The 13116-nt window shown below is 41.5% G+C and overlaps 1 protein-coding gene across 1 annotated transcript in view; it reads left to right on the top strand.

The window, feature by feature from the left end:
* Positions 1-155: 155 nt before the first annotated feature.
* Positions 156-13116, top strand: part of CNOT9 (CCR4-NOT transcription complex subunit 9) — a 30617-nt gene continuing 17656 nt past the window's right edge. Inside the window, exons 1-2 of the mRNA XM_061148753.1 lie at positions 156-365; positions 12407-12586. Coding sequence (XP_061004736.1) covers positions 342-365; positions 12407-12586 — 204 coding nt within the window. The 5' untranslated portion in view covers positions 156-341. The remainder of the gene's footprint in view (positions 366-12406; positions 12587-13116) is intronic.

The raw sequence follows: 13116 nt of genomic DNA, 5'->3' as shown, positions 1-13116 counted from the left end.
CCTTCACTGGCCTCCGGAGGGAGGTCAGAGTTCACGCCCCTCTCTGGAGATACCTGCTCCAAGCTGGGGATGGGGGACACTAGCAGGGGGCGGGTGTCCTTCCAGTCCTGAAGGGACAAAACAGACTCGAGGGTTGTTAACTCCAGGAGCTGCGGGGGGGACGGGAAGAGGGTGTGTGGGCGGGGTCAGAGGTGAAAGGTCAGAGGGCTGCGGAGGGGGCGGAGCGAACCGGAGGCGGATGGCGGCTGCGACGTCTCATCATTTTCGGCGGCAGAGGCGCTGAAGCTGGGACGCGGCTTGGCGCGTCCGGCGGTTGGAGGAGAGCGGCGTCCGCTCCCAACATGCACAGTCTGGCGACGGCTGCGGTAAGTGGCTGAGCTTCCCGGCCTGGGCCCCAAACCCCTCCTCAGCCCCGCGTTTCGGCCTTCTCTCCTAGCTCCCTATGGCAGACCGGGAGTCCTCCAGCCCTCAACCCGCGAGGCCCCGGCCCCCTTCCTCGCCGAGCTTGGCTGTGGCGGAGCCGGTCCCCACTTTCCCCGCCGGCCGGCTCTCGCGGCCTCTGGCTCCGCGTAGCGCGTTCTTTTCTGGCCCCGGGGCCTGGTCGCGCGGCTGGAGCGCCTCCCTTGCGGCCCAGAGGGGCCATTCATTGATTCATTGCTCTACCAACAGTTTTAGGCCGCCGTTTGCGTGCGGGCGTTGGCGGGGGCGAGGGGACTTCCGAGGTGCATCTGACACTCCCTGCTTAGGCACATCGCGGCGGGGAGGAAATGGCTTCTAGCTCAAACCACTTGCTTTACAGATGCAAAATCCGAGACCTGAACAAGTGACTAGTTAGGATGTCTGACTTACGGTCCTCTGCGTTTAAAACCTTTTTTCACATCTCGTTTTACCAGCGTGATCTTTGACCAAGAAAAACAGTGTAAACTCCTAATAACCATACACTGTGGCTCAGAGGGTAGAGTCTGCCTGCAATGCGGGAGACCTGGGTTCGATCCCTGCGTCGGGAAGATCCCCTGGAGAAGGAGATGACAACCCACTCCAGTATTCTTGCCTGGAAAATCCCATGGACGGAGGAGCCTGGCAGGCTACAGTCCGTGGGGTCGCGGACGCGACTGAGCGACAAACACACACACAAACACACACAACCTAGCTGAAGTAATCCTGCGGTTTCCCGTTTTGTTGAAGTAAAACCCAAACACTTTGCATTGCCTACAAGGCCCTACCTGAGCGTTTATGTTCCTTACCCCTGTTTTCAGTCTTGACTTTCACATTGCTCTGCAGGCTCCAGCTACAACTGGCCACCGTTCCATCTCTTCTACTTAAACTTTTCCCAAGTTTTGCTTCATTTATTTGTTTCATATTTGTACCCCTTTTGAGGTCAGGGACAGGGATCATGTAGATCCTGTTTACATGGTTACTTCAGTGCCAGGACAGTTCCTGGCTCAAATATTTTTGCTGAATGCCTGGATATTGATGAGGGCGGTGACAACTGAGCGAATAGCCGTGATGGGCAGACAGGATCATGTGATTTGAGCATACTCTTCTGAATGCTCATCCAACTTTTTTCAGTTGCATCAAGGCGAAGTGGCTTAAAGAGAGAATAATATACTGAAGTTGCATTACCAGGTAAAATGACATAAATCCTCAATAGAGGACAAAAATTAAACAAAAGTTAAATTTAAAAAAAGTTTAACAAAAGTTAAGTTTAAAGTTTAAAAGTGAGTTGGTGTGACTAGGTTAAAGGCAGCCTTGTCATTGCCAGGGCTAGTGGCGTCTCTGCCTCCGGGTACCATGTTTCTAAAGTGTTTGGAACTTTCCACGGGCTGAGATACCTTTTATATAATCTCTTAACTAGGTGACTGCAGTTTCTCCAGCTTTTTTGTTTCTTCCACACTTTACATGTAATATGACAGTAAACAATCTGCCTGCAATGCAGGAGACCTGGCTTTTGATTCTGGGTCAGGAAGACCCCTTGTAGAAGGGAATGGTTACCCATTCCAGTATACTTGCCTGGATAATTCCATGGACAGAGGGGTCGCAAAGAGTTGGACAGGACTCAGTGACTAACATGAGAAGAAGCCAGTCAGAAAATGAGGTTGCTGCTGGTTGGAGGGGACGGTTTAAACAATTCTAAGGTTGGCTTGTCTGTGTCTGAGAATCTGATTGTGATTTTTCTAGGCTTTGATACCAAGCTGCTGTTTCCCCTGTGCCTCAGCAGTCTCTGTCTATTCAACTTCTTTTCTTTCAGTTGCTCCCTAATACATCTTTCAAACAGCCATTAAAGCTCTGGTTCATTACTTAAAATATTCAATGCATGTTTCTTCAGTTAAATTTACAGTGACTTACTTTTATTAAGAAATTGAACTGTTGATGCTTTTTTCACCTGTTTTGCTGTTTGGACTACACAAAAGCTCTAAGCTCATTTGTACCGCTTATTCACTGGAATATTTGGTTAATGAAGAGACTGAAGCAAAAAAAGTTGAGCCACCCCTTTCCCAATCCTTTAGTGCCTTCCTTTAAGCTAAACTGACTGTATTGTTCTCATCTGGGTAAAGGGACACTGATGGTGTATCAGTTCAGTTCAGTCGCTCCGTCATGTCTGACTCTGCAACCCCATGGACTTCAGCACACCAGGCCTTACTGTCCATCACCAACTCCTGAGCTTACTCAAACTCACGTCCATTGAGTCGGTGATGCCATTGAGCCATCTCATCCTCTGATGGTGTGTGTTCCTGACTAAAAATTGTGTCAGTAAGACATGCAACAGTGCCTGCAATAATCTAAACTGCTTGAGAAGATGCTTACTTTTTGTCTAATGATGAAAATTTGTATTTGTGTATACCTTTATTTCTTTTTTAAATTGCAAATAAGTCATGACTTCATCTAGGGAGATAGTAGTATCAAAGGAGAACGTGATCACATATGAATGTAGTATGTTATTCACTGATTGGAGGAATTGAGATCATTTAGGATATATCTTAAATTTTTACTCTCTTAATATTTTATTATGCCAATAGTTTCAAGTAGGTCAGACTCTTTTCATTCTTTACAGAATATTTCATCCTAACATCTTCATTATTGCCATCACAGAATATAATTACATTCTCAAAACTGACAAATAGAAGTACCACACAGGATTGTATTAAATAAGAATAAGAAAGTGCTCAGTGGTTGACTGGGTTTATTCACTGGTTAAATGACTTGCTCCCAGACTTCAGCCTTGGGACTCTAATTCTTGTGTCAGCAAAGTAACAAATCACTTGCTATGGACCTTGAAGTTTGCTTCAGCTTAATAGAACCACAAATTTTCACATATACCATGGGTCTTCTGTAATGAATGTTATGCTAGTGATCTAAAACAGCCAAAGGTAAGCCTTTAGGAGATGCACTGTGTACGCTTTTTTAAAAATTTCCAGTGGCAGTTCTAACATCCTTAAACGCTTGTTTTTCCCTCACTTTCTATGTAACCAACAGCTGCATTAGTCATTTCATATCTCTTTGTTGAAGCAGTGCTGGACACCCAGATACCCTCCTCTTTAGCAAGTAAAAAGAACATTATGCACTCTGAAGTATCTAATTTAGACACTATCTCCTTCTCCTTCTTTGTCTCCTGTTGAAGATTTAAGCAAGTTGACCAAGTTTTCTTTGTTTATTCACTTCCATTTTTAAAAAGTTATTTTGAAGAACATTCTGGCCCTTCTTTTATAAAGAGAAGAATATTAAGCTAATTTGGTATTTCCCTTTGACACTGTTAAGAAAGTGAGTTTTCTTACTGTATCATCATTATATAGACACCAAAAGCCATGTGTTGAGCCTTCTCCAGACTTTGGAAAATAATCTTTATTTCAGTCTAATTCCATTTTGTATTCACTGTCACGTATTCATTGATGAGAAAACCAACAGCTGTTTTTTTTGGCTCTTGAATGTTAGGCTTCATTGAAAGAAAAAATTTTACTTGAAATAACGTTTTCCACATACAAACCAATAGACAGGTAAGAAGAGAATGAGTCCCTCCTGAATTTTGATAGTACAAACTTTTTTTAAACATTTTTTTTCCTTTAATCTATTAAAAGAAAAGGACTACTGACTTTAAGCAGGTTATATATGAGCACATAATTAAATATAATTGATCTTGTTTCTGATCTTGAAAGTGTTGAGGATGATAACTAATAGTCCAAATCAGACTTCTCATAGATGACTTTGTTTCTGGGTATGTGCATTGATCTCACTGTTTACTCATATCCAACTGCAACAGAATATCAAGGTTAAAGTTCTGTATTGGGTTCTTAAATATTACATTTCTTCAGCTTGGGATATTTGTGATTTCAGTCCTGTGGACTAAGTAAGTTTCACTGATTCTAGAGGCAAGTATTAGTAGACTAGATTTTAAATGTAATTCTGCCATATACTTGCTTATGTGAACTCCAGTAAATTAAATCCCCTGAACCTGTCTCCTTTTAGAATTTTGAGAATAATTTGAGGTAATCCACAGTGACTGGCACTTAGTATGTTTGATAAATATTGCCTCCTATTAAAAGTTCCTAGAAAGGTCAAACCTAGTCTATGGAGGGCTGAATGTGGGATTTACTGAAAGAACTATAGAGAATTTTGGGGGATAATGGAGTGTCTGGTAATGTATCTTGATTGTAGTGGTGGTTACTCGGGTATATAGATATCTCAAAATTCATTGACATGTATACTTAAATGAGTACATGTGAAAGTTTTATTGTATGCAAATTATGCCTCAATAAAAATTGTTTGGTAGCCACTTAGTCTCTCACTTTTAACTAAAGAAAGAAAGTTCTGAGATTTTAGAGGCAACTAAAACTTAATTATTTAATATAGTTCCCTCATTTAACCAATGAATATTGAGGCTCAGAAAAGTAAATGATTTATTCTAGGTCACACAATTCTAGAAATGGCAAAACTGTTTTGAAACCACTTCTAGGGATTTCCCTGGTGGTCCAGTGGCTAAGACTCTGACTTGCAATGCAGGGGGCCTGGGTTTGATCCCTGGTCAGGGAACTAGATCCCACATGCCAGAACTACAATCCAACACAGCCGAATAAATAAAACATTTAAAAAAAGAAAAAGAAACCACTTCTAGCTCCCGATCTAGTGTGCATTCCAGTTAGGTACCTGTGTTGTTTCTTGCTAATTGAGGTCTTTCTGATTCTTTTTTTTTTTTTAATTTTTTGGCCACAGTCGAGGCTCATTCCAACCAAGAATTGAACCTGGGCCCCCTGTAGTGGAAGTGCAGAGTCCTCTAACTACTGGACCACCAGGGAAGTCCCAGGGTCTTTCCTATTCTTAAACCTGATAAACAGGTTCTTAATCCTAGGTCTATTAATGGATTACAGGTAGACTCTATAAATTCCCTGGAATTATTTGTAAATTTTAGGTAAACGTAAATCACATGCAAGACAGTTTACAGTTGTGTATTTTTCTGAGGAAATGATCCAGAAATTACTTTTGATTCAGAAATTGCTAACCTCTGCTCGTGTGGTAGTGTTCTGCTGTTAGTGCAGGTAGTTAGGTAGTCTCCAAAAGGTGAAAGTGAAAGTCGCTCAATCGCGTCCAACTCTTTGTGTTCCCATGGACTGTAGCCTGCCAGGCTCCCCTGTCCATGGAATTCTCCAGGCAAGAATACTGGAGTGGGTAATCATTCCCTTCTCCAGGGGATCTTGCCAACCCAGGGATTGAACCTAGGTCTCCTGCGTTGCAGGCAGATTCTTTACCATCTGAGCCACCAGGGAAGCCCCAGTTTCCACAAGGTAAGTTAGGTGAATTTGCTTCTCTGTCACTGGATGCTATGTGCTAGTAGATTGAGTTTGTATCAGGCACAGCCTCAGTGGTATGTTAGTAAATTATAAATTAGAAGAATTGCAGCAACTGAACTAAGAATCTTTAGAGGTGATCTTTAAATAGAGAACTGGAGGAGGGTGGAAATCTGCCCACTGTTTACTCATAGTTCCATCAGCTGTAAAACAAGGGTGATACCATGCTGTTGTGATCATTCAATGAAACCATGTTTTTAAGAGTACAATTCAGGGCTTTCCTACTGGCTCACTGGTAAAGAATCCGCCTGCGAGTGCAGGAGACACAGGTTTGAGAACTGTTCCAGGAGTATCCCACATGCCATGGAGCAGCTAGGCCCACAGCTAGTGTGCCACAACTGTCGAGCCTGTGCTCTAGAGCCCAGGAACCACAAGTCCTGAGCCCCCATGCTGAAACTACTGACACCCAAGTGCCCTAGAGATTGTGTTCTGAAACAGAAGCCACGGCAGTGAGAAGCCCCCTCCCTACAACTAGAGAAAGCTCACGAGCAGCCAGCAAAGACCCAGCCCAGCCTAAGTACATAAATTAATTTTTTTTAAATTAAAGTACAATACAGTTCCCTCTCTTTCCTCATCTACCCTACCCTCTCTTTTACATCCCATTCCCTTTTAGGAAGTCATCAATTTTCAGATTCTAATATTTTTGTGAAAGGTGTACCTAAATAATCTTTGGGCTTCAGAAGGAGAGGCAGATGCATTGGGCTTTTAGTTAATATTGCCATCAAGATCAAGTGAGGACTTCCCTGGTGGCACAGTGGATGGGAATCCACCTGCCAGTGCAAGGGAAACTGGTTTGATCCCTGGTCCTGAAGGATTCCACGTGCTGTGAAGTGTCTGAGCCTGCGAGCCACAGCCACCAAGCCCGCATACTACAACTACTAAAGCCGCGCACCTAGTGCTCCACAGCAAGAGAAGCCACTGCAGTGAGAAGCCCGCCCGCTGCAACAAAGAGGAGCCCCTGCTCACTGCAACTAGAGGAAGCCCTTCAAAGCAACAAAGACCCAGTGCAGCTAAAAATAAATAAATAAAATTAAAGATCTAGTGAGATGCTAGAGTTGTGCCTTGGGATATTATTCAGGGATGATGTACAAAGTATTTTATCAATTGTCTAGTAATATAAATGAATATGGAAATCAGTGTGTAATTAAAAAATAGGGAATGCCCCGGCAGTCCAGTGGTTAGAACCCAGTGATTTCACTTCTAGTTCCTAGTGATTTCACTTCTAGTTCCTAGATTCAATCCTTGGTCAGCGAACTAAAGATCCTGCAAGCCTCAGGGTCAAAAAAAAAGGTAATATTTTTATTCTCCAAAATAACTAAACTTCACTGGATGTTAAAAAATTACTTGTTGATATGTTGGTAGAGGTAGGGAAGGGGTGTGTATATTTGTGTGTGGATGGGTGTTGGTGGCTAGCACCAGCTAAATTATGCCTATCTGAGCCTTGATTTGACATAGGGAATTATGTCAAACTATTTAATTGACCCTTCCCATTACAGTGATGGTTATTAAGTACCTCAAATCTTATTAAGTAGAAAATTTCTCTTAGTATCAATGATATTGGGTGCTGGTTGTTTATCACATTCTGCTGAACTAACAACAGTAGTATTTTAATTTTTGTTTGTGGTTTTTATGTATTCCCTATCTCTATTGTCTAGGTCACAGGAAATAGTTTTTTTGGAGAGTTGTCTTTAGATTAGACCTAATCTTAAAGGAAGTGAGAAGCAGCATTCACAAAGCAGTGAAGAGTATGGATTTTGCTGCCCAACCACCTGAATTCAAATCCTGGGCTTTGCCACTTAACCTTTAAATAACTTCTCTGTTTCCTCATCTATGAAATGAGAGTGGTAATGATAAGTATTTTTTTAAGATAGTGCCTAATAGAGTAAGACCTATGTATATGAACTCCCACTTTCAAAAAATAACTATATTCATCCAGTAACATAGGTATTCAGTGGGTTTATACTAACTTCTGCTGTTAAATCTGGGGCAGAATTCCCCAGGGGTAATGAAAAGGAGGGTCCCTACCTCAGCTATTTTCTGGTACCAAACTGCCCTCACTGCCTCCTCCTCCTTGTTAGAGTGGCTGCAGAACTCCTCTCTAAGCTGGTTCATGAGGGCCACATTACCAACCATCTGACCTCCCAAGACCTTCTAGAACTGACCCCCAAAAAAGATGTCCTTTTCATCATAGGGCGCTGGAATGCAAAAGTAGGAAGGCAAGAGACACCTGGAGTAACAGGCAAATTTGACCTTGGAGTACAGAATGAAGCAGGGCAAAGGCTAACAGAGTTTTGCCAAGAGAATGCACTGGCCATAGCAAACACCCTCTTCCAACAACACGAGAAACGACTCTACACATGAACATCTACACATGGTCAAAAACGAAATCAGATTGATTATATTGTTTGCAGCCAAAGAGGAAGACACTCTATACAGTCAGCAAAAACAAGACCTGGAGCTGACTGTGGCTCAGATCATGAACTCCTTATGGCCAAATTCAGACTTAAATTGAAGAAAATAGGGAAAACTACTAGACCATTCAGGTATGACCTAAATCAAATCCCTTACGATTATTCAGTAGAAATGAGAAATAGATTCAAGGGATTAGATCTCATAGAGTGCCTGAAGAACTATGAACAGAGGTTCATAACACTGTACAGGAGGCAGTGATCAAGACCATCCTCAAGAAAAAGAAATGCAAAAGGTCTAAATGGTTGTCTGAGCCGCCCTTACAAATAGCTGAGGAAAGAAGAGAAGCAAAGGAAAAGGGGAAAAGGAAAGATACACCCATTTAAATGCAGAGTTCCAAAGAACATCAAGGAGAGATAAGAAAGCCTTTCTCAGTGATCAGTGCAAAGAAATAGAGGAAAACAATAGAATGGGAAAGACTAGCGATCTCTTCAAGAAAAATAGAGATACCAAGGGAACATTTCATGGAAAGATGAGTAATAAAGGACAGAAATGGTAGGGACCTAACAGAAGCAGAAGATATTAAGAAGAGGTGGCAAGAATACACAGAAGAACTATACAAAAAAGATCTTCATGACCCAGATAATCACGGTGGTGTGATCACTCACCTAGAGCCAGACATCCTGGAATGCAAAGTCATGTGGGCCTTGGGAAGTGTCACTACGAACAAAGCTAGTGGAGGTAATGGAATTCCAGTGCTCAAATCCTAAAGGATGATGCTGTGAAAGTGCTGCACTCAATATGCCAGCAAATTTGGAAAACTCAGCAGTGGCCACATGACTGGAAAAGGTCAGTTTTCATTCCAATCCCAAAAAAGGGCAATGCCAAAGAATGTTCAAACTACCCCACAGTTGCACTCATCTCACATGCTAGCAAAGTAATGCTCAAAATTCTCCAAGCCAGCCTTCAACAGTACATGAACCGTGCGTGAGCTTCCAGATGTTCAAGCTGGATTTAGAAAAGGCAGAGGAACCAGAGATCAAATTGCCAACATCCACTGGATCATCGAAAAAGCAGAGAGTTCCACAAGAACTTTCCTGCTTTATTGATTATGCCAAAGCCTTTGACTGTGGATCACAACAAACTGTGGAAAACTCTTCAAGAGATGGGAATACCAGGCCACCTGACCTGCCTCCTGAGAAATCTGTATCCAGGCCAACAAGCAACAATTAGAACCGGACATGGAACAACAGACTGGTTCCAAATTGGGAAAGGAGTACATCAAGACTGCCTATTGTCACCCTGCTTATCTAACTTATATGCAGAGTACATCATGCAAAATGCCGGGCTGGATGAAACACAAGCTGGAATCAAGATTGCTGAGAGAAATATCAGTAACCTTGGATACGCAGATGACCCCACCCTTATGGTAGAAAGTGAAGAGGAACTGAAGAGCCGCTTGATGGTAGTGACAGAGGAGAGTGAAAAAGCTGGCTTAAAACTCAGCTTTCAAAAAAGAAATCAGTCCTGAATACTCATTGGAAGGACTGATGCTGACGCTGAAACTCTTAATACTTTGGCCACCTGATGCGAAGAACTGACTCATTGGAAAAGACTGATGCTGGGAAAGATTGAAGGCAGGAGGAGATGGGGACAACAGAGGATGAGATGGTTGGATGACATCACCAACTCGATGGACATGAGTTTGAGCAAGCTCTGGGAGCTGTTGATGGACAGGGAAGCCTGGTGTGCTGCAGTCCATGGGGTTGCAAAGAGTCAGACACGACTGAGCAACTGAACTGACTGACCTCCCTAGCTCTCAGAACCAAAGTCTCATAGAGGCTAAAATTCCCACAAGTAGTTTCAAAAGGTGGAGTATTACTGGCAGCCAGTGGTCATGGCCTTAGGGACCACCAGACATTGGCCCTTTAGTGTGCCAGCATCACTCCAGGGGCACAGTCTTCTCTGCTGGAGTCAAACCAGCTCTGGAAACAGGAATATGTGCAGACAGGGCCTGGAGTCCTGAATCCATTATATGCTAGCTGGTATCTACCATTGCAGCCTGGTGGTGTTCACCTAGAGTTCTGCAGAACAGGATAGGGTACAGGAGTGCTGGATACAAGTCATAGATCGACTCTGGAGAGGGTGGTGGAGCTTACTGATGCTAGTATCTGGATGACAGGCCTCTGGAATGAGTAATGACTAATCAGGATAGATACTGTATTGCCAGAACGTTGTCCTGGGGCTCTCTTAAGGATTGTAGGTTGTCCAAGAGATTGTGGGCAGGAAACCCAAAGCTACAATTTTAGCCCTTGTTTTCACTGAGCTTTTAAGGTGATGTAATACTCTAAATAAATACATCCTATCTTCTGGTGAATTACATTTCCAAAAATAATTTTTAAAGTTGAAGGCCTGTCTGTGGCAGTAGAAAAGGCAGATGCGTGGACCATACTGTTTTTGCTGTTGGGAATGGGGATCAGAAAACTACCCTGTTCCTTCTACATCATTTAGGAACCTCATGTTTTCTTGAGCATCACTGATGGGAATTACAAAACAGCTTTTAGCAGATTACTCTGAGGCACTTAAGGAGGACTTAAGTTGCAGGGCATATAGTCCATTTAGCAGAACACCTTGTGGTTCATTCTAGCGCAAGAGAAATGATAAACAGTAAGCTAAAAGCATCTAATTGAGCTTCTAATTATAGAAGGTGGTCTTTCAGCTTGAGTAGAGTAAATGTGGGTACTCCTCAAAGTCCACCTTAGACTTCATTCTGTTTTTAGCAAAGACACTTGAGCTTTTTGTTCCTCATCTTTATATCATGTGGGATGGGTTGGTCGGTATTCTATCACACTATGGTGTTATGGGAACAAATAAATACTGTAAGAAGCTGTGTAATATGGTTTAAGAAAGATTAGAATATGCAACTTTGTACTTGGGTGAGCTGAGCAAGTTAATTCCTCTGAGCATTATGAGTCTCATCTACAAGTGTAGATCTCTTTTCTGTCTATCTACTCCTCATGGTTGGGGGATGCAGGGAATGAAGTGAAACAATATTGGGCTAGGGATAGAAATCGCCATGAATTTGTTAGGACTTTAGAGCCTGAAGTAGCAATGGTAATCATTTTTCTAGTCTTTGATCTTACTTTCCAGGTAAGAATAATTAAGGAACTTAACCAAGCCTATTTGAAAATGTGAAGAATTATGGAAGTGCTCAAATTTTTATTGAAATATTGAGATTCTTTATAGCACAGTAATGAAAGATTCTTTATATAGTTTGTACATGAGTAAGTAGTGAGTGGGGTCGCAAAGAGTCAGACGCGACTGAGCGACTGAACTGAACTGAACTGAACTGAAGTAGTGAGTAAATCTCCAAGGGATGGAGGTAGAGTCTGTATAAGAATCATTAGAGTGGGGAGCTTTTCCAATTTATGTAAGTTTTCTCCTTCATGGAGGGGGATGCTGGAGTTACTAGGGAATGAAGAGCAGTAGGGGGATGACTTTTTCTTTCAAAAACCATGATAGTCACGTGGTTAAAAAAATTTAAACTGTATGTAAAAGATTTTATTGTATACAATGAAAAATAAGTCTCCCATATAGATTTTAACCTTAAAGCTAACTACTGTTAGCAGTTTTTTATGTGTCCTTCTAGAAATGTTGTATGTAAATATGTAAGAATACATGTGTGTGTTAATGGAAGCATATAAGCTATTTTACACTGTTTTTTTTTTTGCTTCTTGTTTAGTATCAGCACAGTATAGAGATAACTTTTTTAAAGGGCTATGTAGTATTCTAAATAAAGATGTACCCATACATATTTAACCAGTTCTTTTTTTGATAGATGTTGATAGATATCAAGTTTTCTGCTTTGAAAATAGTACAACAGTAAACATTCTGATATGTCTTCAGTACAGCCCAAGTATACCTGTAGGGTAAATTTTGGGGGGGGGGGGGGTAAATTTCTAAATATGGTATTATTAAGGAGTGTGTGTTTTAAATTTTGATAGATTTAATTAGTTTATGTCAAGTATGTGTTTCTAGAAAAGATGCCCTGTTATTTACAAAAAAATATATTCCCTTTAAAGGCTACAGCAGAGCAAGACTTGGTTTGATGCTGATGAAACTCACATGTTTACTTTTACTTTTCTTATTTTCACTTGAAGCCTGTGCCTACTGCACTGGCTCAGGTGGATAGAGAAAAGATCTATCAGTGGATCAACGAGCTGTCCAGTCCTGAGACGAGGGAAAATGCTTTGCTGGAGTTAAGTAAGAAGCGAGAATCTGTTCCTGACCTTGCACCCATGCTGTGGCATTCATTTGGTACTATTGCAGCACTTTTACAGGTGGGTATATATATCCATGAGTTGCATTTCATTCCTAATTATCACAATTGTAACTCTCTGCCTTTGTACAAATGATTTTGAAAACTTTGGTAATTTTTTTTTTAAAGTGTTACCATTTGTAAGAATCTTGTTTTAGAAAAATCTAAGATACTCATTAAAATTAGATTCTTGGATCCTACCCAGGAGATTTGATTTATTTAGTCTAAAATGAAAAATCTGTATTTTTAACAAGCAGCTCCCCACTCCCAGATGATTTTGACATAGGTGATGTAAGAACTGCACTTTGAGAAACACAGCTTTAGGAGTACTGTAAAATAATACTGCATGATGAGGTGGAGTGGGGATGGTGGTGGAAAGGGAGGTATAAGAACTGAAAGGTATATTCTGGGTAAAGAAAATGCTAGGGTAAAGATATAACAGCCATAGGAGTACATTAAAGAATAAATAATACTTGATTCTGACTAGAACAGTCATTTCCGGGGAATAAATTGATATGATGTAGTCCTAAGAACCAAGATATGATCATCTTT

The sequence above is a fragment of the Dama dama genome, chromosome 8 (genome assembly GCF_033118175.1).
Source record: "Dama dama isolate Ldn47 chromosome 8, ASM3311817v1, whole genome shotgun sequence".
Taxonomy (NCBI): domain Eukaryota; kingdom Metazoa; phylum Chordata; class Mammalia; order Artiodactyla; family Cervidae; genus Dama; species Dama dama.
This window is presented reverse-complemented; position numbering and strand designations above follow the sequence as displayed.